We start from the raw sequence: 24,068 nt of genomic DNA on the forward strand, positions 1-24,068 counted from the left end.
CAGTGATCAATTCTGTTTAATACTAGGAAAGCCAAAAAGACACTCTTCAGACCAAAAAGTATTAATCAAGAGAAAAAAAGAAAGAAAAAAAGAACAAGACATTTCGAAATGGTTTAAGCTGACATTATGTTGTTTTATTTAAGATTTCACAAAAGAAATACTTTATAAAACTAAAACCAGTTAACCCAGCCACTATCAACAGAGGGTGGTATAAGCAAAAGACACTAGGTCAGAACCTGCAGTGAAGAGCCATCTGTTCCTGTCACTGGAATCCTGTACTACCAGGATACTTCACTGGGGGATGAAGATGGAGAGAACTGGGGTTTTATAGCAGTTCCGAGAGGCACAATAGCTCCTCCTAGTTGGTGTTTTTCGTCTAGTTGTTATCTAGGTCTCCTCTGTATCATAAGTGTAGCAAGGATTTACTGATTTCGGAAAGGACCAGCATAGCAAAGGCAAAAAAAAAATTTCAACTGAATTTTATGCAAATTTCTTCTAAAAAGGTACTCTATTTTAAAATTAGACCATCAAACTGATTACTTAGTTAACTTATGTGGGACTTCCAGTTTCATTACTGAAAGGAAGATGCATACACAAGGCCTTAGCAAGCTCTGTGCTAAATAAAATCTATAGGGGCTTTGGGAAGATAGTTGCATGTTTGCCTGAGTTTTGGTTGTGGGAGAGCAGGGGTGGGAGGATTTGTTCAGTTATTGTGCAGGAATCCTATTTCCTGCCCCCTTCCAAATATTTTGTTGGGTGGTGAGACTAAAGGTGAGAAGGAATAAGGTAAAGCAATAATCTTAATGCTTTACTAAGGTTCTGATACAGTAGGACACAGAACCTTGCACAAATATAAACAAAGTACTTGCCTAGAGACAGCTTTGCCTGTTTTTATCATGCCCAAGTTAAACCTGGTCAATACAGGGGCATCTGTCAAACCATCCACCCTATCCCCCCCAGGGGCTCTCTCCCCTGTGAAGAGTAGATGAAGGCAAGAAACCTTCCTTCTACATTTTCCTTCTGAAAAGGGCAGGGCAGTGGGAGAAAGGAAAAAAACCAAACAAGAAACCAGACTATTCCAAAGATGCATTTTGGTTTAACAAATGGGCAACTTTCCCTTGTAGAATAAACCTTCCCCTCCAAAAAGGGATATTTCTTTTCTCCTATAACCCACGATAAATTAAAACCAAGTAAGAAGTCTCTGGTTTGACACAATAAATACTTAGAATATAGCAAATTAAAAAATATAGTTACAAAACCCTCGGTGGAATTCTCTTTCTGACCTAAACCGCAGACAGATTCTTCACAGACAAAAAGTATCTCCAAAATCAGCTGCAGCTCCTCTCCTCTCCCTGTTCACTAGGCTTGGTCAACAAGTGCTATCACGTACCCTTTGGAATACTGTTAAGACAAAAACAATATAAGCACAAGAAATCTACTCCTAAATTTGTTTTTCGTACCGCCAAGGGTGTAGGAAGCAACCATCTGTGGGAACCCTCATTGTAGTGCACAGTGACAGAGTCACAGCACTACAGTAACATGGACAGGGAGACCAGGGGGAAGAACAGCCATAGCAAAGGAAGGAGAGAGAACCCATAAAAGTTGGGACATGAAAATACAAGCACGAAAGAGACAGAAAAAGACCAATTCAGTCCAGTTGGACTTCCCAGTTCTGGCAGTAGAGCACATGAGATGTTGAACAACAGGAAGAGTTCCTTGGGGTCTGTCAAAATTAGGAATGTTGTTGGCATTTTCTTCGTCATTGACAGGGAGAAAGTAGAAGTTAACCCTCTCTGACACTGACACGTGGCTCTGCCAGTGAGCTGTGGATGATCCCAATAATTGATTCAACGCCATCTCCCTCCAGCAAGGTGCGGTGATCCCCCTCAATGACATGGACAGATACTTTCCCATCACATACCTGTGTAGGTACAAAGAAGAAAACCATTTCACTCATAATTTACAACCAGCTGGTCACCTAGCCATTTGGGGTTTGTCAGTGTTCAACGCTGCCCATAGTTTAGACCACTGTCTCTATCAAACTCAGTTAAAAACGGCACCAGTTTGACACATTTTTACAGATCAGCTGTGAGGCACTGCTTTGAGCCAAGTGTTTTAAAGCACAATAGCTTGACAGTCTGACAGCTGATCCACTCAAATATAGGCTGCGCAGGAAGTTWAAACAACCTAGTACCAAAAGAATAATTAACCTACAATATTAAAGAATGAATGATAAAGTAGCTACTTCCAAGTCCTTAAGTAAATCAAATTAAGCACCTCCCCCCCTCTTTCTCCCACCACCAGAAATGTTTCTTTAAGTTTATTATGTAACTTCAGTAACATATAAGTTAGCCTGGAATCAATAATTATTAAGTTAGACATCTGAAAAGATAGGGGATGCCAGAAGCAAGAGGGGCATTTTGAAAATCACTTCTTTTTTTCCTGGTATTTGCACCAACTTAACCCTTGCATGTGAACAGGGGCTAAAGAACAGGGATCTTATCTGGACTACAGGCCAAACCCCGACTTTTTATAGTCCACAAGAAACCCACTTCTACTAGCTTCTAAATGAAAAAAAGATAACCGAGAAAAAAAAAGGTAACTGGCCTTTATTGCCAGATGACTGATGCTCCTCAGAAGGCTGCCCTCACTCAGTAAACTAACTTCAGGGTCTATAGCGAAAAGAGACTAAAAATTGCTCGCTTTTAACATCATTATTATCCAAAGTCATTCTAGAGAGCTGCAAGAATCAGCTACAGAAAACATCCTATATAAAAGCTAGACTTTCTGGCCCTCACTACCCACAAAAAATGCATGGAACTCATCAATTCATTTGCTTTTGGGGACTTCTAATTCTCGCAAGAACACAAAAGCTGCCGAATGTTAATTTCTTTCAGGTCGGTTTTGTCCTTTTTTCCTCAGGAAGAGTGATTTCCCATGCTTTTCTATTGCTTCCCCAAACATCAGGAAAAACTCAACAGTCGCCAGTGGGCCTGAGACTGACCTCTGAGAGTTTGTAGTCTCGACCTAGACCTTCCTCATATTCATTGTGAGACTTTGCCCGCATCAGTGTCACGTTCCCATGATACTTGGAGTCTGGTATGTACTTGTCAGCAGCCTTCAACTTATGATAGAATGAAGTAGCAGCAAAGCTGAGTGCTTCACGGTTGATGTTTGTGTGAACCTCAGTTATCAGGTCTACAGCAGCATTCACACGAGCCTCCAGATCTTTCAGGGGCAGAAGAACCTCCAGCAGCTGGAAATATTAACATATTTTTTCACATTAGTCTCCACAGCTGAGAATCCATCTCTATTAAACAAAAAAACAGACTCCTCTTATGCAATATCAAGACATACAGATCTTGAAAATAAGGAAACTACCTTATTGTATTCAGTGCCTGTAAATTGCTGAACAAAGGCACACAATGCTTCTGTCTCCAGTGCAGCCTCATTTCCTTGGCTCAGTTTGGCTCTGTAGCTCTGGAAAAGAGAATAATACAGTGTGAACATGAGAGGGATATGCCTGTAAGTCAGACAAAAACAATTACAGAACCAAAGGTGTGAACTTGGAAAAAAAAGGGAGGGGGGAAATCCCTTGAGAACAGATTAGAAAGCAAATCCACAGGTGGCGACTTCCAACAGCCTAGTATTATTTAAAGTACAATGAAAATTAAAGGGAAGCCTTAAGCAAGATTTCTTTGCACCACTACAAGAGGATGTTGAATTGCAGGCACCAGGATCTTCCAGAAGACATACTAATATGCTGATTTATCATAGCGAGAGCAACAATTGTGCCTGAGCTCTTGCCATTTAATGAAGACCACCTCTCATGAGCTTCTGCCCTTCAGCCATCTCTAAGCATCCACTGTCTACAGCTGTCTTCCAAATTCCCTGTCAAGAAAAGCCTGTCAGCTTTTCACATTGCTCATATCTAGAATAGCAATCTCCAAGAAAATGAGCCTTGATGAGAGAGGATTGTCCCCAGAAAGAAGATTCTCTTTGCACCCCTTACCTGGGTATATGCTGCCACAAAGGAATGAGACCCATCAAAAAGGAATAAACTGTTGAGTGCGTGGGAAGCATTTTGTTGTGCTTGCAGTTGGGAGCACATTTCAAAGGCTACACAGGCACCAAAAGAGTATCCAGCAATTCGGTAAGGTCCTTCAGACTGTATCTGCTTCATGCAATCAATGTAATAGGCTGCCAGGCTTTGGATGCTGTCCAAGGGAGCGGCTAGAACATGGAAGTGAGTTAGAAACAGAGTAAAAACAGACTGGTGGAAAGACATTGGCAGAGACAAATACGCTTTCATGCACTCAGAAAAAAACCCTGTTGGAAACATCCAAGTTACTTTGCAGGTATATTAGTAAAATATGGTTATCAACTTGGATTTAGGACAAGTAATAGCAATATTCCTGCTTTCCAAGGACACGTTGCCTTGACTTTTGCATACGTAAGGTCTTCAGTCTAATCTATTATTCCTCTTGACACCTGGGCATGTTTGACATGACCCAGTGCAGACTAATAGGCCCCGATACTTGTTCCTTCAAGTTTAATAGCCTAGAAACAAAGCCCTCTCTATAAGCAACTACTGTTCAGAATGTTATGCTTGCAAAGRTGTTTATGTTTCAAGATGCTGATAACTGAGATACCTTTTGTGCACTGAAGCCCATAGCAGGGCATGTGAAGTCTGGAGGCGAGAGTGTAGAAAACTGCAATGGATCCTTCAATGGGATGAACAAGGAAAAGAGGGCGCTCTGTGCTCTGAACATCATTTAGACGAGTGACTGTTGGCCCTTCTGGGTTCACCAGTAAGTTGTTCAAATCTAGTTTTGGAGGTTCACCTGGGCCTGTCTTCATCAGTGGGGATGACTTCAGCTCTTTGAAGGAAAGCACAACAGACAAACCATTAGAAGTTAGCTTCAGGGTCAGTCTTGGTCATATAGCCATAGTCCTAAAGGACAACCTCAAGGCTGCTCTAGATTTGCCCATTCCCTCACTACATCATCAAGTCACMGACACAGGGATTTTCCTATGTCAGGTGCTCCACAGCCACTGCATACGCTTTTAGTTTCCTGTAAGTATGACATCACATTGCTTATTCCCCAGACAAGTAAAAGGTCCCAAATCACATCCTACACATAGCCACATAAGAGTACTCATACAGCTGCTAGCCAAGCAAGAAAGCAGCTTAYACACTTGCTCTTACACCCTGCCCCCAGAAATGATGGGCCTGTCCCCGTGGTCAGTACACTTCTGTGACACGTCTGTCACTTAAAAGCTACTCAATTTTAACTTTATTTCACGATCTGATAGAGGCTTATGTCACTAAAGATGAAAGCAACAGATTGGGAGCTTAATTATTTGGACTCAGGTGACTGATAGCAACCGTAATGCAGACACCCTACCCTCTGCTGTCCTGGACTTGGAAGAAAGTTCACGCAGTTTGTTGATCGTAAGGAGTCGAATTTCTCTCATGGTCATAACGATGTCATAGTCTCTCTCCAGCATCTGGCGCACCTCCACACCCATCAAGGAATCCAAGCCCAAGTCAGCCAAGGAGCTCTCAGCATTCAGACTACTCACATCACGGACACCTGAGAACGAGACAGCATACTAGCAAAAGGCCAATTTCTTCCAGCTCGAGGCCTTTCTAGCAGCCTTCTCCACTTTCTTCTTTCTCCAGGGTCATACTTTCACCTCTTCTATAATCCACATCTTGTCATATTTAGCATTTAGAATAGATATAAAATGTACAAGGGCTACATCAGTCCCAGTTAAATAGCTATGAATGTTTTCACATCAGCTCTAGACCAAGCACAGAACAGTCAGTCAGCTAGACAGATTACACATACTGGAGGCTGTAATTGAAACTGCAGTCCTAGACCTAATGCACCTAATCCTCAGCTACGAGATGAAAGTTATCAGTGTCAATGATGGTTGATTGCAACATTTGATGTCTATGGCACTTACCCAGGATGTGAGCAACAGCTTCTACAAGATCCCGCTGACTACTTCCTTCAGCTTTCACTGAGACCTTCTCTGCTAGGACAAAACTGGACATGACAGGATGAGGCTGATTCAGGAAGACATCGAGCACCTCCAGGCATGAGCTGATTTGTTGGGGAATCGTTCCCCCCACCACAATGTCTTTGTTTCCCATTGTCTTCAGCAAGATACCCACATCACCAATAGCTCCCCACTGGATTGCCAGGCCTGAAAGAGAAATTAGAACACACTAAGTAGCTAACTAAAGCACATGGAAGCAACAAAATGGAATTAATAAAAAAAACAGACTTAATAACCAGTTAAGCCAAGACCTGCATTTCCTTTGTACTGTTAAGAGGTCAGCATTCATTCACACATGAAAGACTCAAGGTAACATCTAGGAGCAGACAACAGCCTTCAACATACATTATCACTTCAGACAAGTGCACAAGTTTCTGGTGTGCTGGTCCTCATTTGAATGTTTGCCAAGATAGTTTATTCTGTGCAATGAATAAAGTCATCTTACCTGGGAGTCCATCACGCTGTCGCTGCTCACAGATACGCTCCATGGTAGAATTGGCAAAGCCATAATTACTCTGACCAGCATTTCCTCTTCCACAGCTTACAGAGGAGAACACAACAAAATAGTCCAGGTCTGGACACTTCTTACGAGTTACCCTTGGAGCAGACCAGGAGAGAAAAACTTCATAAGAAAAACCTGCTAATTGTATTACCATAGAAGGCTAGTGCAAGACTAAACCAACTAAGTTTGATCAATTCTGTGACCATAAAAGCAGTTCTTATTTGTCCCTTCCACAGACACTTACCAATCCAAATGAAGGGTGCCTGAATACTTGGGCTTGTTGACCTCCCAGAAKAACTCTGGGGTCTGATTTTCAATCATGCCATCTCTAAGGACCTATAGGAGGGTAGGGGTGGGATTAAAAAAGAAAATGCAGTTTCAGTATGTCCAGTTTCTCTGTTTAAATATACCATATGGCTTGAGAGATGAGAGGATATGGCTACAGTGTATTTTCGTAACTTCTCAGTACAGACGTATCCTGAATATCCCAAAATATGACAACATGGCTTTTGCCAAGTCTGTATTTTTCAATATTTTTTTCAGTATTGACACTGCAGAAATTGTAGCAAGTTCTAGATGGGATTTTTCTTGTCCCCAGGAGTCTAAGGCAGCATTTGTCTTACTGCAGAACTGAACTTGGTGGCCAAATACTGTTGCTTCTCAGGTCAAGGGGACAGACCAGGAAGTCTTTAGTCACTAGGTAAGACCAAAGCATAGTGTCCTCTGAAACACAGAGAACTGAACTAAAAATGTATGAAGCCTTATTGCCTTCAGTAAAAAAGTCATTTGAATGGATGTTGCCTCTTACAAGTCCTGAGCATTTTTGTCACCTACCACAGCCAAATTAAAGATGCCTCCAACCGGTCCAAGCTGCAAAGCTTCTTCTATCAATAGCTGTGTTCCTTCCAGTGTTCCAATATCACTGGTAGATACCAACACTTGGATTCCAAGTGCCTTCCATTCTTTAACACGTTTAGCCTGGTAGCCTAGAAAAAATCAAGATGGACAGTGCCTGGCATGAAGCATACCAACCATAAGGCTTTGGTTAACCAGCTCCTTCATGCTTTACTGACTAGTTAGGGACTGACTAGCTAAATAATTCCTGATTCAGCTACAATATAAAAATGGGACAAATCTTGAACAGTAGCTAGAAATAATTTGGATTTCAGAAATATTCTAAATAGATCGAGTGGAGAAAAGCATTGGGAGAACCTAAGGGTTGGGGTGGTGGAAGGGAAGGAGAGGAAGGAAGGAGAGGAAGGATACAACTATGAAGAGAAATAAAAATATTTGGGTAGCAAGACTGGAAAGAATGGCTAGATTAGAGCAAAGCAATAGATTATAATAGCACATCCAGAACCCGAGAAAAAGTATTTTTATCTATGTGTTTGTACAGACAAGTGGTGTGAATGTGAACTTGCCAAAAGAAAGATGAAACCTGTAGAGGGTTAGGGTAGAGACAGAGAGAAGTTGTGTTATGACTGAATTTGTATGAGGAAACACTGAAGACTATCACTATAAGAAATCTCAATGCTGCCACTGTAATTAAATGAATACCTTAAATCTGAGCAAAAATGTTTATTGATGTTATCAGATAGTAAGGTTCATCTTTACAGATGAGCTATCTAAGGAACAAGAGCAAACATCCACACATGTAATTTGAGGGACAGAGTATCTTTACCAAGGAGTTTTTAGGTCCTTCCTTGTGCCATGTGATCCAACATACTACAGCCAGTGGACAAATCAGTGCGGTAGCCAGACTTTGCAGAGCACATAAAGGTAAAAGAAAGGCTACAGAAAAAAATCCTGTATAAGAGCGAAAATGTGTTGATAGAATTAGGAAGTATAAAAAGAGGAAAGTAGTAGTTGGAAAGAAAGGTCAAGCTAAAAGATAGTTCCTCTTTTACAATAAAGGAGACAACAGCTTACTTACCAGTTCGTATGCCAGAACGAGACGTCAGGATAATTTTCTGTGCTCCTCTCTCAACTAGCCACTGTGCCAACTCGAGCCCAAATCCTCCTAGGCCCCCTGTGATAATGTAAGACTTGGTAGGTGGACAGGAAGTTCGGGAGATTGCAGAGATTTTAACTGGTTCAGACTTTCTTAAAGGACACTCCTTTTCCTCTTCTTGGACCTTCCCCATGCNATATTGAATCTGAAAGCCAGACTCCTACTGGTTGTAAAAAAGCTCGGAAAGAATCTTAGTAAAATTTCCACTTGAAAAAACTGGTGGGGAGAGGAGTGAGAGGAGAAATGTGTTGACTTCAGAATGGAAAAATAATTCAGTGTGAAAAGGTGTCTCATGAGGCAAATCTTGCACAGGCCAGTGACAGCACATTACCCCGGGTGCTTAAATCCACAATTACTGATACTATTCATCATCAAGTTATACTTGTCCTCTGAGGGTAGGAGCACAGAATTTTTTATTTTTTATGCTCACCATCTAAAGCCATGACAATTAACCTTTTTTGGTGGCTGGTGCCAAGCAAAATCTTTTATGAGTTTTACATTTTTTGGTGGTTAGTGGCAACCTTAATCCCCCTCAGTGTCTTTTTGGACACGTAATCCTTGAGAACCAGAGAGAAACTTGCACTATTAATAATCTGACAGGTGATGAGCACCCTCCAAAAGCTGCTGGGCATCATTTCTTTGTGCAAGCATGCATTTTCTGCTGGTGACAGCCACTAAGTGAGTGCCTTTGTGAGGGAAAATCATACTTCATTGAGGAATGTAGAATCTGCTTGAAAAAGGAAGAAGAGCAAAGTATTGGAAAGATTTAGGAGACAGAGAGACTAAATGCCAGGGTAATTATCTTCTGAGAAATAAATGTACGTATAATTTCCATACATTGTCAAACTGCAACAGATAGGGATCTAAAAAGAAAGACCTTTTAATAAAAAAAAAAAAAAAAAAAAAAAAAAAAAAAAAAAAAAAAAAAAAAAAAAAAAAAAAAAAAAAGTAGTTATAAACAGATACACAATGCACGTCTTGTCTTTCCATACTATGCTCCTCCGGTCAGTGAGAATAAAACTTGTAGAACCAGTGCCAGACTTGACATTTGTGGCAAGTTTTTTACTGCTAACACTGTCACAGCACCCTGTGTTGTCTTACTTATAGAACTTCAACTCAAAATGGATCAAAATATCCAATAATCACCAGAGGGCACTACATGAATCAGAGACTGAAAATCATTATCTCATTACCTTGATCATAACTTTGCCAATATGTTTTCCTTGTGCCATGAACCTGAAGGCTGCTTCTACCTCTTCTTTGTTGAAGACTGTACTCTTCAGGGGCTTTACGACACCATCTTTTATGCCTTTCTTCAACAACTCTGATACTATTTCCCACTCTTGGTTTCCCTCATCGAATATTGAATCTAGGAGGATCCCATGAAATGCCACATTCTTGAGGAAGAGAGACATTCCTAGAAAAAGCAACTTGGTTATGTTGACTGCTGCTGACATTTCAAAATGGAGCCTATCCTCTGCTCAAGAAATTTGTGTTGGTCACAGGAGTAAAGCAGTCAGATGCTTGAATTCTATATTTTCCAAACTCATTATTGCATATACTCTCTAAATGCTATATTCATTAGGTTGTTCTCTCACAAGCAGATCAGTTTCACAGAAACTGCAATCCCAAAAATTGTTGAGAGCACCAGCTATATCATGGTCAGTCTCATATTAAAAAGGACATTTTTCTGTCTGGTGACAGCTCAGTTAGAGTCACAGGGGAGCTAGAATCCTATATACCTCATGTCTACCTCCACAGCAGACTTCTCCTCATAGCAAGATTTTCCAAGGTTATATGAACTTTTTGAATTTAATTAGAATAAGGAAGCAGACTGTCAACACTTAGTACATGCAATCATTCTACAACAAGAGAACATGGTTATAATTTTTCACTAACACATCGCATTGCAACATCCAAAAATTTGTTTTCCCATCCGCAAGAAATGAGGTTTATCTTGCCCTGTGCCTTCAAAACTGGTAGATGCTGTTGACTGCCTTGAGGCACAAGAGGCCTTGCAGAGGGGTTTGGATAGACTGGAACACTGGGCAATCATCAATGATATAAAATTTAACTAATGCTGACTGTGCACCTGAGACCAAGTAACACCAGATACAAGTATAAATTTGGAGAGGCTGAAGAGCTGCCCTGCAGAAAGGAATCTGGGGGTGCTGGGCAGCAGCTAAAACCCAATGAGAGGTGTTTTCCGATGCCCCATCTTACCAAGCTGACTGTTGTTAGACAGATCAAATTTGCCTATTTCCAAGAAGCGCCCGTGTCGAGCAAGACAACGCAAACTGGCTTGGAGCTTCTCTTCTGCCAAGGAATTTAACACGAGGTTGACACCTGCAATGGAAGGAGAAGCAACTACTTAAACTCAACTCTGCTGAGAACCTAATCCTRTCTTCATTCTACATCCTGTAGAATGTACAACTACATAATGTGGCAGAGCTGATAAAAAAAGCAAAAATATTTCTTGAACTTCACCTTTTCCATCGGTAACTCGAAGTATATGTTGCTCAAAGGTAGTATCTCTGGAGCTGGAAAAGCTATTTGAATCTAACTGTGGGAATCTTGCTTGGAGATACTCACGTTTCTCAGTGGAACCTGGAATTACAAGACGGGCTGAAAGTTGTCACTTATTTCATTTTTATGATGAAGCAGCTCATTTTCCGCTGCACAGCTTTCCCCCAAGGACCGTAAGTCTGAGAAGCCATCTCAAAGCTTTCAGTCTCTCAAGATGTCAAATCTTAGGACAACAGCTGTCTGGTTGCTACTGCTTATTTTTGAGATGGAGCAAGGATGAGAAACAAATCAGAGCTTTTCAATGGATAGGCACTGGATTCATATTATTAAATTTAAAATGAGGAAGCCTTGACCTTCTTCCATACTTACACATACAGCGTACAAAGGCAGATAAATTTGACTGTGCTGTGGAAGTTTCAAGCACTGAGTCAGTAGCTGCATTTACCATATATCTTGTTCTCAGCCTGGAAACTAGATGAAAGCTACAGCATCCTACTGGGGGTATATACTTATATATGTGTGCACATACATGCTTCCTCTATTTATTATCTACAATTTTGTATTTCTCCCCATGACTTTGGGCCCTCAATACTCACCTACAGTAGCAAAGACACGGCAGCCCATGCTCAGGGCAATGGCAATGGCTGCTTGGCCCACACCTCCTGAGCCAGAGTGAATAAGGACACTCTCACCTTTCTTCATACCACCTCGAACCACCAAAGCATAATAAGCAGTGGCATAAACCACAGGCACTGAAGCCGCTTCTTCTAGAGTCCTAAGGAGCAAAGTAGAAGAGATACCTTTAGCCTTGGAAAAGACTATACTAGATTCTCCTGATGAAATCTGCCTTACTGCAATGGAAAGGTTAAGCTTCCGAGATAGATCAGAAAGTGTAAGTGGTTGTCAATCATACAGCAGACTACCACAGCTGCCAAGCACAGCCAAGTTTCATCATTCTGTAAAAATATTTCAGTAACTAACCAGTAATCCTGAAATTCACTGAAATCACAGTATATTCTGAAACACATGAAGCTAAAAGCAAAAACAAAAAAAAAAGAGAACTTTGTGCAATCCACTGTACAAAAAACAGTTTCGAACTCCTGCAGTGAATCTAACCCAAAATCCTGCATCTGCTTGGGACACTATAGCCCTGTTAACATTTCCCAGAGGGGAATTTATCCTATGTGTAGCACTCAGGTTTGATTAGAGCTGCCATCAGCCTCAGGCAGGAAGGCAAATCTTAACCAGAAAACAGAAGTTGACCTACCAGTTTTCAGGCACCTCCCACAGAAACTTCTTGTCACAGTCTACCACTGTGGCCAGCCCCTTTGCTGGCAGCAATCCCATTACTCTTCTTCCAGCCAGGTCCCGTCCTGAGAACTCCATGCCCAGCATGCATTGCTGCAAAGCCCAGTTACCTGAAAGAACATTAGCACCTTTTACAAAAAAAAATTCTCTTCTAAAATTCCTTTACCACAACAGCAGTTACTGAAAGTCTAACCCAAGACACAGAGAGAGTACTGGGATTTCTATTCTGTACACAGTTCGTAAGTTGCCATAGTTTATGTCTCAGTCCAAGAGAAGTGGGAAAGGACTTGGTCTTATTAAATCTTAAATCTTTATCCTTGATGATACTGGTTGGGTTTCCAGTTTTCGTCTAAAAAATTTCGTGAAAACATCTTGTTTCAGAGGCAATTCTGTCCCTCTGAAATAGAATGATACATAAACTATAAAGGATGAGCACCACAAAAAATATACTGGGAAATACGAATTTTTGCTAAGTCACATTTTAGGCAGACGTGTCAGTGATAGAATCATAGAATGATTTGTGGTGCAGAGGACCTTACAGATCATTTACTTTCAACCTTCTGCCATGAGCAGGGGCACCCTCCATTATGCCAGGTGATTCAGTCATGAAGGGGAACACAGCCCTACTCAAAATTATCGATACAAATCACCCAGTTTGAATTGAATTTTTACAGGTTCCATTCCCTCTCTTTTAAAACCATTTCATAGACATTACATTAATTCTTAACTCGTTATGAAACAATATAATACCACCTCCATTTCACTGACAGGCAATTATTTTACTGTGCATTTTTTGTCCAAGTGTGTGCAGCAGCATGGCAGCATGAAACTTCAACATTCTCACATTGGTATCTACCATGCCCATCTTTGGAACCTCCATTTTACCTCACACTTGGTATCTATGCAATGCAGCTAGCAACATTTCTCAAAGCATGGTTAATCGTGCCACATGAAAAAATATGAAACCATAGCTGCAAGTAGAACTTGTGAGTATTTGGTGTACAGGCCTGCAGCAGGGCTGCACTGCCTCCTCAAAAGCATGCTTTCTGGCACATTGGCATACACTTTAGCCAGTGTATAGCTAGCATTCAAGAGATTAATTCCCGAACAGCAATACATAAATACATTTCCCTCTAATGTAACTTTAACTTACCAGGGATAGCATCTGGAGAAAGTTTCCCTGTGGCCAGCATAATGTCCCGGAAGTTGAGAGATGCATAATAGACTTTGCAGAGTAAAATATTGGGATTAGTTGCGTGGAAATGTCGAAGTGGGGAGACAATCCAATGAAGAGATGAGAGGTCTCCACGAGTCAGCACATTTACATAGGCATATTCTGTCAGCTCATGAGGTTGTGCTGCAGAAGAAGGAACAATAAGAACTTACACACATTGAAAAAGGCACATGCTTTCCAAAATAAGTACATTCCTTGTGTAATTTCTACTTCCTCCTCCATTTGCTATCCAGAAAGCCCTTCCTTACTTTGCAATACTACTGATGCGCTTAATTGCCTATCCCTCCTTCTAGCACCAGAATGTGCTACTGTTCACTTCGTGCTGGAACAAAATTCAAAATAGTTTATTGAAAATAATAATAAAAGGTAACTGCATGAACAATAGCTAATCATTTTCTAATCAAAGTTCACTCAGATTAAAGGCCTAGCAAGTGATCCTCAGATCTCAAAGGACTTACCTTGCTGCAATGGGAGATGCCTGAAGGAGCCCCACTTTCCGTCACGATACACATTCATCACCAGGTCCTTCTGAATAATCTTCTGCATCTCCGGGGAAGAAAGACTCGTGGGTGGGACAACAGATGAAGGGCTCAAGTTGGAAATGAACACACACCTGAAGACAAGAGTTGTCATTTTGTTTTGTTTTGCTATGTGCCTGAGAAGAAGCTAACAAAAATATGTGACTTAAGGGCATGCTTATGTACCTGATTCGGTGGCCTTCTGCTTCAAGGCGAAGGCAGTTCACCATTCCCAAAATTCCAGAGTTCGCACAACTGGTGGCAGTCAACCACACAGGTTGCTCTGATGGGTCAGCCAAGACTTCCTACAGGACAAACCCCAAACTGTTTTAGCAGGAAGCACGAAGAAAATAGCCCTCGTATCCTTGGCAGAGATTAATAACTTCTATTTTTTTAGAAGTAACTGAACAAACACACATTCTTCTTTTAACACTACTAAATATCTCATTTAGAAAGTACAATGATTTGGAAATTGAGATACCTAGGACATAGGAGTTCTCACCTTTAAGGATTCAACCCACTTATAGTTCGTCTCATCTACCGGCAGAAAAACAGGTGTTTTGACAGGGACTTGCCGGCGACACAAGAAAATAACTGAGCCAAAGAATGACTTCTTCGTGGCCACCAGATTCAACGAAGCTTTGCTGAATATGTCCTCCCACTGTGCCTGTCAAATCAGGTAAAGCAACAAATTAACAGCAAAGTCAAAAGTCAATTAAATCTACAAGACGCATCTATCCACCATATTAAGACTCCTTAAAGACAACTTCACCAGAAACAACAGGCACTGTCCACCTCTTTCTTGTCTTTTCCTGAAAACCTGCCACCTGCTGTGGGTTGTGTGATTAACATAATCAATAACAGATTAACAAAATGCGTTTGACCAACATAACATTGCTTTATCCATGTCTAGACTACTCCTTCTCCCGTAAAGGATCTTCCAAAAGTGGGAGTGCAAGCATCTCAAAGTCCTAGTCAGGGAACTAGTCTTAGCACACTACCAGATGTGCAAAAACCAGAGGAATGACCATGCTGACAAATACCATAGGGTACTTGAACGTGTCACATAAGCCCTGTCTGCAGGAAGACGGGGAGAAGCAAGGGAAGAAGCACCCATATATCTAAGTTACACTCATGGCATTTTAGAAAAATAAAAGAATGAAAATGCATCTATGGCATATTCAGACATACAAATGACAATGAATAATTTCCAGTGCATGAAGAAACGCTTTCCTGACTGAACCTACAGTTTACTCTCTCAACCTAGTTTGTAGTAATTTGCAAGTCCTGTCTTCTGAGGAAGTGTTTATTAGATATTTCTCCAGAAGACCTCAATGGAAAGGTATGTGAGCAACACCTACTCAACATTCATCATCAGAGCATCTGCAAGCAACAGACTCACACTATCCCTCATGAAGGTATCTGTCCTTCCAGGAGGCTTACCTCACTCAGGAAGTTGTGTTTCTGCTGCAGATCTGGGCTTGTAAGGAAACTGACAATTTCTCCAAGAGTTTCTCCTTTAAGAAGAGTGTGTAGCAAAACAAACCCTCCTTCTTTTACCGCAGCTGCCAAATTAGACAGTATTCCAGCGGCATTCACTAAGACACTTGTTGAACAGTTGTATACCACCAGGTCAGCATTGGTCAAATTTCCAGAGGGAGGACTAGATGKATCCCACTGGCTAGAGAGAACACCAGCATCTTGTAGCTCTGTTTCAATAGCTGAAAGGTTTTCCAGGCTGCAGTCAGTGGCAATGTAGTCTACCTGCAACAGGGGCTGAGTATTCAGAATACTTTTCACACGAGAGAACAGCTGCCCACTTCCTGCAACAGCCTGTGAGGAAAACAATGGGAAGGAAAAGGAGAAACCAAAGTCAAAACATGAACGATATCCAGAATTATAACTGGAACAACAGGAGTATGTAATCAAGTTCCTGGAAGGCCTAGAAACACTAGCTATGGTCCCATCCCAGGCCTCCAACTAACCTCTACTATCTTCATCCTGCGACTGATCATGTTCTCCAATGCCACATCCAGGCAAGTTTTCAATTCTGCAGAATCTAGCAATCCACTGAGAAGAGGGTCATTCTGGAAGTGTATTTTCTCTCGACACACAACCTGTTGCAGCTCAGAATGGAGGTTTCCATTCAGTTCCAGACGGCAGATTTCAGCAAGAATATGCTGAAGGCCCTTCTTTGTGGGTGAGGACTCTGTAGCAGCCACTGCAGTTTCTAGTCCAGGGATGACTAATTTGACCCCGTGCACTGCTACCTTAGACTGCAAGTTCTGGATCAGACCTATGGAATAGAAGGGGAAGAAACAAAAGGATCAAGATTTTCCAGAGTTTTTCTTTTCCTCTTTGCCTCCATTTGCTGCACCAGCTGATCAGCATCACAAATTACAGCATCCTATATCATTAGCCCAGCCACACAAATACAGTGCAGACTCTGTACATTCACATGATTAGGCATTGTGCAGTAGTTGCATGCCCCAAACAAATAGTTTTTATAGCAAGAAAAACTAAACCACCAGTTACCTGTGGTAGAACTGACTGAAAGAGGGCAACTAACAGAAAACTTCTGATTGATTTTGGGAGATGTGGAGGAAAATTTTAAGTTTCTGCAGATACAAAAATACTAAAATGCTTTTTTGCTTTATAAACTGATGGGAAATARTTCATCCTGACTGAGGATCAGGAACAGGATAACAAAAAAGAAAGTATTCCCACCATAGCCTAATAAAAACACCCTCTGGGGACATTGTTTGGACCTGCAGAGGGAAACTACAGAAAAAGAAAAAAAAATACAATAAAGGGAAATCTATTGCCAAATCTAAGGATGAGCTCAAAGACACTTTACCAACATAGAGTGAAAAAAACTACTGTCTGAGATGAAGCTAAAATAACCATAGAGTAAAAAATAAGTAACTTTCTCTTTGATGAAATGGCACTTAAGGTGATGACAAGTTTAAAGACTCAGGGAAGTAAGCTCTCCTCTTAGTGTCCAAAGCAACAAGGTTGGATTTTTCTCCTTAAAGATGATTTGCACCTCTCTGCTTGGAGAAGGGCTTGTGCCATCTGACATAACATCTGACTGTTATAGAAAGATAGATGTCCCTCTTCATGGGCTTTTTATTCTTACCCACATTCTAGAGATCTCAGGCAGAACTAGCTTTTAGCTTCTAGCAGTCATACAGAGAACCCTTGCTGAAATCTTCTACAGACACCCAACACTTAATATTTTGGATGTTCTGAAGTAATATGAACAGCTCCTCTCAGACACTTCTCTTAGGCTGGGAGATTCTCCTAGCATGACAAGAAACCAATCCCTGGGTACCTTTGCAGTGCTCCAGATATGAATGAAGATGGGCACTGGAAGACAAACAGTTACTCTCAGTATAGGGCACAAAGCAGTATTTTTCCAGGGTGGGAGGTGTCCGTTCCTGTTGTCGTCGTGGTGCCACAGAAGCRTGAAGACCATTGATCTGAACGCCTCCTGCTTTAAGGCTATCAAGGCAGTGGTCCACAACAACTTCAAAAGCTGTAAGTCAGGAAAGAAACATAAGTTTGAAAATCTAATTATTTTGTACAAGGTGATCTGATGAACAGTGCTGCATCAGGCTGTTACATGCTTAGAGATGCTACAGAGTTGCAAAATAGCTTGGAAACTAAGAGAGGCCCCCACGAAATCCATCCGACTACTTCAGAGTTCACACGTTCACTCGCACAGTAGTCAAAACAACCAGCAAAAGTTTAAGCATGAGAGACATTACCTTCTATATTGTCCTGGTATTGACACACCTGCTCTTGATGCAGCATGGGATCAATACAGACTGAGCGAATCCTCGTAGGTAAGCGTAGACTGCGGCCAGTCTCAGCTAAGATCAGCACATGTAGCAGAGTGTCAAGGAAGGTCACCCAGTTTCCATTCCACAGAACTTTCCCTGCACTTGCTGCAGAATAGGAAGAGAAAGCCTCATTATTTAGTCATTCGGCAGACGCTAGAAAGCCACTGCTTACTAAGTGCCAAGTTTGGGGTATGTTTCCCCCATAAGTTCCAACACTCAGTTCTACGTTGGAGACAACAGCTTTCCCAATGCTCTGTTAGAACTTTGGTTGTTCTCCCTTATCACACGAAATGTAATTACCCCACAAGGCACTGTCAGGTGAACTGTTAATACAAATGGAATTAAAAGATCAAATAGTCATCATTATAATATCCATGCTCATTGTGCTTCTTTTGAAAGGAAATTCACCTTCACTGTTGCATTCTAGAACACCCTGGAAAGTAGGTCCATAATTATATCCACGCAGATGCAGCTCTTGATAAACATCATCTTTCAAGAGGCCAGACTTCAAGCTCCTGTCTACGTGAGTCCGAAAGCCATCTGGCTGGTTATGGAAATTCTTCTGAGCAGTGTTTTCAAGGACAGAAATCTTCCCTGATGGGCACAGTAACAAGAATATCAATCATTATCGTTGCGTATAAATAATGGATTTTACTAAGGAAGTGTACTCACTTACACTTCCTTCACTTACCACTCACAGCCAGATTCCCATTTCCTGACACTTCAAAGCAGCGGGAAGCAGGCATAAGTCTTACTTCCAGCTGTACTGACCCTGCAAGAAACATTGAAGAAGACAGGACAGTGACGTAATTTTTTCTACCATCCTCAAGCAGAACTTTTGCTTTCATTATCTCTAAATTCACTGTTCACAACATGTAATAAAGATGATAATATACACTACTTTACTACTTGAATTCAGTCCTTTGCTCAGTCATGCCACACAGTTCTTTATGGTCTCTCGCCTGCATTCCTCTTCACTTTTCTCACGCATTCCTTTCCTCCCACTCTCTCCATCTTCACTACACAGTTGTGCAGTTATACCAGTACTCCTCACTCACCCTTTTTGGGAAGGATAGTTGCCTGATGAATTGTGACATCTTCAAACGCAACAGCCAATTGCTCCATGCCCATACCAAGAGACCGTGCCAGTGTTCGCCAAGCCAGCACTAGGTACCCAGTTGCTGGGTACAAAACTCTGCCATCAATGCAGTGACCAATCAAGTAGTGGTCAGGAGAGTCAGGACTCACATCTGTCAAAGAATAAAGAGCAGAATAAAAATAATAAAGATACTCTAATAGAGAGGTCTTTCCCCCTCAATGTCTACAAGAGGTTCTAGTTGCCCAACTATCCTGCCTGACAAAATGCAGCTCTTAAAATTACTCTTGGTCTGAAGCAACAGAGGGTCCTTCTCTGCTCATGTTCTCTCATCCCATTTCAGAAACAGATCCAGGTTTTTTTTTCAATACAAACCAATTATTTGAACTTCCAGAGGACAGTTTCAAGGATGCTGTTTTGAGTCCCCTTTTCTTAGTTTTACAAAAGGAAACGCACAGGTAAATCAGAGAAGTGACAAATTAAAAAACTCCAACCCGCCAACACACCAATATTGTAGACTGAAGCAGATGCAGAGCCTTTGGAGCCTGCTGGAAAGTCTTCAGCTTTTGGAACATCCCAGTCCTGGCTGTGGTCCCATTTGATGTATGGAGAAATAAGAGGTGTTCCCACAGGGACAGGATATTCCACAGATGGGAACAAGTTATTTCCAAGAACATTTATCCTAAAAAGACAAAAAGAATCAAGACAGTGGGGGAAGGGATGGGAAGAAAAAGCAGGGAAAAAAATTGGTTATAATTCTTAGGAGGTCAGGCAGCAGTTGGTCTTAGACTCCATGTCTGAGATGCACCATGAACACTTAGTGCAGCCAAATTTGTAATTGACAGTCTACAAAACGCAAAGTTTATTTCCAAGAGCTAGTTCCAGATTCCCAGGCCTTTAAAATGGGACTTGTCCTTAAAAGGCACCTTCCCAGCCCAAGCAGTCTCTAACCCAAGGGAACATTTCACAAGTGAGCATGCTAAGTACGTAAAGCACAAATGTACATCCCATTTTTTTCAAGGTTTCTTGAAGGAGTATTCGAATCCATGTGAAGACATGCACACTTGACAAGAGACCTGAATTCCCTTCCATTATCCCACTCACCCTCCTCCCCTAGACTCCTTACCCAGCTAAATGAATCTTTCCAATCTGTGTTAGGAAGAACTCCAAATTATTTTTGTGCTCTTTCTTCATCAAAGGTAGAATGGTGCATGTTGGTTTCAAACTTCTCTTCAAGATAGCCTGGTCAAGTAGAATCCATAAATCACCAGTGGAAGGCATTACTTACTACTTTGTCTCTCAATTTTTCTCTATAGGTCTCAAACCAAAATTGCATATCTGTGCCAAGAGCTCTGCGCTAGCTGCTGAAACACACACCACTTTAACAAGGAAGAGTACCCTTCCAGCAACCCCAGCTGTTGCACATCTGGTAAAGCACAACCTACATAATATTAATGTCATTCTGCCAAAACAGAAAGATTCCTTTCCGAAGCAGACTGTGAAGTGAAATCAAAACTTGCACTTGAAGAACTGCAAAGCCACCTTCTCATGCCTCCCACTTGCACATACTCCCTTCCCAGTAGCAGTACCTTATAATCTGAAGTATTCTAGAGCATTTCTCAAGCAAAAACTCAGCCTTGAACACCTAACCCAATTTTTATCTTCTCCTCAATTTGACCCCATGACCTTTACATGTGAAAAGAACGGAAGGGAAGAAAATATCAGGAAACTCTCAAACTCAGACAATGAAGTCTTAGTCACATGGATTAGGGTCCAATATTGGTCAACGATTTCAGCATGAGGCATATCGTCTCTTTATCAAGAAAAGTATCTACCCAATTTAAAAACGGTACTCCGATTCTCTCTTCAAGTCACTTTCAAAGTGTAAGACTAACATGAGYGACATAGTAAAAATAAACTGGATTGAAACTCAGAAGCACTACTTGACTATTAATCTTGATCTGTAAGTAACTACTATTCTTTCTAAGACTCCTCCTCTTGTGTACCACAGATCAAATAAAAAAGGCCAGTCCTTGAGATTTAAGGGACAGAGACAAGACTACACMACTGATCCTGTGGAGTATTTCCCAATGCACCTCATGTTCTGCATTCTCTACTGTGGAGCTAATTCCATGAGGATCAATTCTTACAGGGTGGGGAGAAAGGAGTAATGATCTGATCTCATTAGGCAAAGGAGTTTAAGAAAACAGAAAGCTCCTGTGGTCTCAAACTACTTGGTCTAGAAGAGGGGAAAAGACCACTGCCATCCACCACCTTTTAAGACAAAAACCTCCACCCAAATTCAGTGTACAGATGGTAACAGCCTTTTTTCACAGAGAAGGCCTGTTAAGTCTTTGAATGTCTCATTCCACCATAATTTTTCCAGGCACTCTCCATTAGATCCAAACAATGAAATGCTTTCCTTACTCATTATTCAGTTCAGAAAGCTGACTATCAGCTATCTGAAGTGCATAGGAACGAATAAAGGCAGTAACATGAATGTCTGGGTGAGGAAGTGGTACTGTGCTGGTTTTTTGTTGGGTGTCTTTTTTTTTTTTTTTTTWAGCACTAACATATACCACCACCTAAAAAACTACAAACAAACAAAACCCAAAACACTAAAACTGGGAAAAGCTCAGAAGTACTGAACAAAGCAAATGTTCTCAGAATGAGGGGTAAAAAAAGTAAGAAGCAGCAGTCTTCCCTAGTCCTCAGAYCCTCAACCTTCTTGCCGCAGTGTGATACTATCAATATAGGATCATACTGAAACAATTGAATGCAATACCTGTAAAAGTGCATGTGGAGCAATCTCTACTACAACGGCATTCTCTGGAATATGTTTCAAACCTTCATGGAACAGCACTGGATTCACTAGGTTGTTCACATGATATTCAGCAGAGGAATTCCTAGCCAGATCACTTTGCCACTGAGATTCAGGGATAGATGTACTGATCCATCGTGCTGAACGAGGTTTAGGGTGTGGAATGACCTAGAGACAGTCAAGAAAGAAGGACAGAAGAGAGTTACAAGTCACAGAGTCAACGATATGATAGGCAAAAGCAAGCAGTTCCTCCTTTTCGCAGGTCATTTCTCCCAGCTTGATCGCTTTAGGACATCCTTCTGCTTGAGGCCAAGTGATTTCAAATGTTAAATCTCACAGAGGTCTATATACTCTTCAAGATGTTTCCTCTTCCTCCTGAAGAAAGGAGTTGCCTTAAGCTCATCACCTACAGTCAACCTAGATGCCTGAGCACAAGCCATGCAAGCCACAGTTTGGCAGTATTACCTTTTTCAGCGCATTGAGCAGTGCTGGTGCAATAGATGCCATGTAATAGGAGTGAAATGCGACGCCAGCACTGCGCACCTCCTTTGCAAACACACCATCTTTCTTCAGTTTGGCTACAAACTCATTCACAGAGTCCTAGGAAGAGGAATATAAGTGAACAAAGAGAAAAGCTCACAACATGCTTGGGATCCGCATGAGCCACTGTACACCCTCCACACCCTTCATCAGTGGCCACTTAAGACAAGCCACAGCTGGGATGAGGTGATTTCCCTTCTCATCCACTACATCAACGGATGTAAGACATATTTATTACTAGCTTACTGAGGCACTAACATCACTTCCTCTCACAGAGAATCTGCACGTGTAAGTTTATACAAAGCATTATGTCCACTCTATCACTTCAACGCAGCTCCCCTTTGCAAGCAGCTGAGCTCTAACTGAGCTTCATGCATTCTTGAAACCAGAACTTCACAGGTCCCACTCACAATCCTGGTATACATTGTATCGGTTCCATGCTCACCAGAGGCCCCGAAACAGTGACAGTGTCCTCAGAGTTGTGACAGGCAGGTACAACATTTGGAGGACAGCGTTGTTTACATTCCTCCCATGTCAGACCTGCAAAAGAAAGACCTCAGGACAATGAAAGTGTTTCTACCTACGAGCCTCATAAGAGGAGCCAATCTTAACTTTACAGTCATTGTGCTCAATTTAGCACTCTGCAAAATTGGGAAGGACTTGAAAGAGAAAGACAGAAATCTCCCCCTTCCCCAAAAAACAATTCTGCAAAAGCTAAGAATATTTACCTTGAGCTTTAACTACATTTATCACAGTTATGCTGAACACAAGAACAGAAGGCCAAATCTTTGCACCATCCTGTTAATGAATGGGGTGGGGGTAACTCCCACACTTTCAGAGCTACAGAATTGGTTCTTTTATCTCATGTTGCCCTTAGTCTCTAGGAGTCAAGTTCATGTGTTCTCTCCCCTGTTCTAGATTGGATTGCTGAGAGACACGAAATATCCATAGAAGCCAGCCACTGTAGTGGCATGATGGGTTAACATATGAAGCATCTGGTCATACATGTCACAGATACATGTCACAGGAAGAATCTGAACTCAGCATCAAATTATCAAAAACATATAATACGCAGCACTCCAAATTCTGCAATGAGTATCATTTATTTAATCTCAAGAGGAAGAAAAGTGAAATTAGGTAGGTAGTCCTTTGTAGCATTACTTAAGAAATCGACGATTATAACAAGTGATCTAGTCCAATATACCGCATTATACCCACAACAGCTTTTTTCCTACATGTTTCAGGTTTTAACTGATCACTAGGTCCAATAGAAAACAGAAGAACAACAGTGCTACCAATAATAATTTTACTTTTAAATGTCTAAGTCACTATAAAGCCACACATCAAAGCATAAACTGCTGGGTCCAAAATTTTACCCGACTGTGGGCAAAACTATATGACTTATTCAAATACAAAGCAAGGCTTGTTCAGGAGAAAGCTTATTCCTAAGTGCTATTAGGTCAAAGTAAATTCCACCARCCAGCTGCCCACTACATAACAGTGGCTTACTGTTTTCACATTTCATTACTCTTGCAAACAATCAGAAGTCTCCTTTAAAAAAAAAAAAAAACCCTGCAACACAGGAAGTATTTGTTTCA

The 24,068-nt window shown here is 41.3% G+C and overlaps 1 protein-coding gene across 1 annotated transcript in view; it reads right to left on the minus strand.

Annotated features, from left to right (window-relative positions):
- The window catches only part of FASN (fatty acid synthase), a 40,336-nt gene continuing 16,268 nt past the window's right edge, over nucleotides 1-24,068 (minus strand). The window contains exons 12-43 of the mRNA XM_057380410.1: nucleotides 22,916-23,010; nucleotides 22,396-22,530; nucleotides 21,895-22,098; nucleotides 20,236-20,351; nucleotides 19,616-19,791; nucleotides 19,072-19,263; nucleotides 18,705-18,785; nucleotides 18,422-18,607; nucleotides 17,939-18,118; nucleotides 17,503-17,706; nucleotides 16,154-16,464; nucleotides 15,612-16,001; nucleotides 14,671-14,835; nucleotides 14,355-14,473; nucleotides 14,109-14,263; nucleotides 13,570-13,773; nucleotides 12,376-12,526; nucleotides 11,705-11,883; nucleotides 11,070-11,189; nucleotides 10,806-10,928; nucleotides 9,776-9,999; nucleotides 8,505-8,706; nucleotides 7,406-7,557; nucleotides 6,816-6,907; nucleotides 6,515-6,666; nucleotides 5,974-6,216; nucleotides 5,409-5,597; nucleotides 4,653-4,880; nucleotides 4,013-4,233; nucleotides 3,382-3,480; nucleotides 3,005-3,256; nucleotides 1-1,921 (exon numbers count right to left, since the gene is read on the minus strand). Coding sequence (XP_057236393.1) covers nucleotides 1,784-1,921; nucleotides 3,005-3,256; nucleotides 3,382-3,480; nucleotides 4,013-4,233; nucleotides 4,653-4,880; nucleotides 5,409-5,597; nucleotides 5,974-6,216; nucleotides 6,515-6,666; nucleotides 6,816-6,907; nucleotides 7,406-7,557; nucleotides 8,505-8,706; nucleotides 9,776-9,999; nucleotides 10,806-10,928; nucleotides 11,070-11,189; nucleotides 11,705-11,883; nucleotides 12,376-12,526; nucleotides 13,570-13,773; nucleotides 14,109-14,263; nucleotides 14,355-14,473; nucleotides 14,671-14,835; nucleotides 15,612-16,001; nucleotides 16,154-16,464; nucleotides 17,503-17,706; nucleotides 17,939-18,118; nucleotides 18,422-18,607; nucleotides 18,705-18,785; nucleotides 19,072-19,263; nucleotides 19,616-19,791; nucleotides 20,236-20,351; nucleotides 21,895-22,098; nucleotides 22,396-22,530; nucleotides 22,916-23,010 — 5,678 coding nt within the window. The 3' untranslated portion in view covers nucleotides 1-1,783. The remainder of the gene's footprint in view (nucleotides 1,922-3,004; nucleotides 3,257-3,381; nucleotides 3,481-4,012; nucleotides 4,234-4,652; nucleotides 4,881-5,408; nucleotides 5,598-5,973; nucleotides 6,217-6,514; nucleotides 6,667-6,815; nucleotides 6,908-7,405; nucleotides 7,558-8,504; nucleotides 8,707-9,775; nucleotides 10,000-10,805; nucleotides 10,929-11,069; nucleotides 11,190-11,704; nucleotides 11,884-12,375; nucleotides 12,527-13,569; nucleotides 13,774-14,108; nucleotides 14,264-14,354; nucleotides 14,474-14,670; nucleotides 14,836-15,611; nucleotides 16,002-16,153; nucleotides 16,465-17,502; nucleotides 17,707-17,938; nucleotides 18,119-18,421; nucleotides 18,608-18,704; nucleotides 18,786-19,071; nucleotides 19,264-19,615; nucleotides 19,792-20,235; nucleotides 20,352-21,894; nucleotides 22,099-22,395; nucleotides 22,531-22,915; nucleotides 23,011-24,068) is intronic.

This window comes from Malurus melanocephalus, unplaced genomic scaffold, assembly GCF_030028575.1.
Source record: "Malurus melanocephalus ecotype Western Australia unplaced genomic scaffold, MMel_1.1 scaffold_453, whole genome shotgun sequence".
Classification (NCBI taxonomy): Eukaryota; Metazoa; Chordata; class Aves; order Passeriformes; family Maluridae; genus Malurus; species Malurus melanocephalus.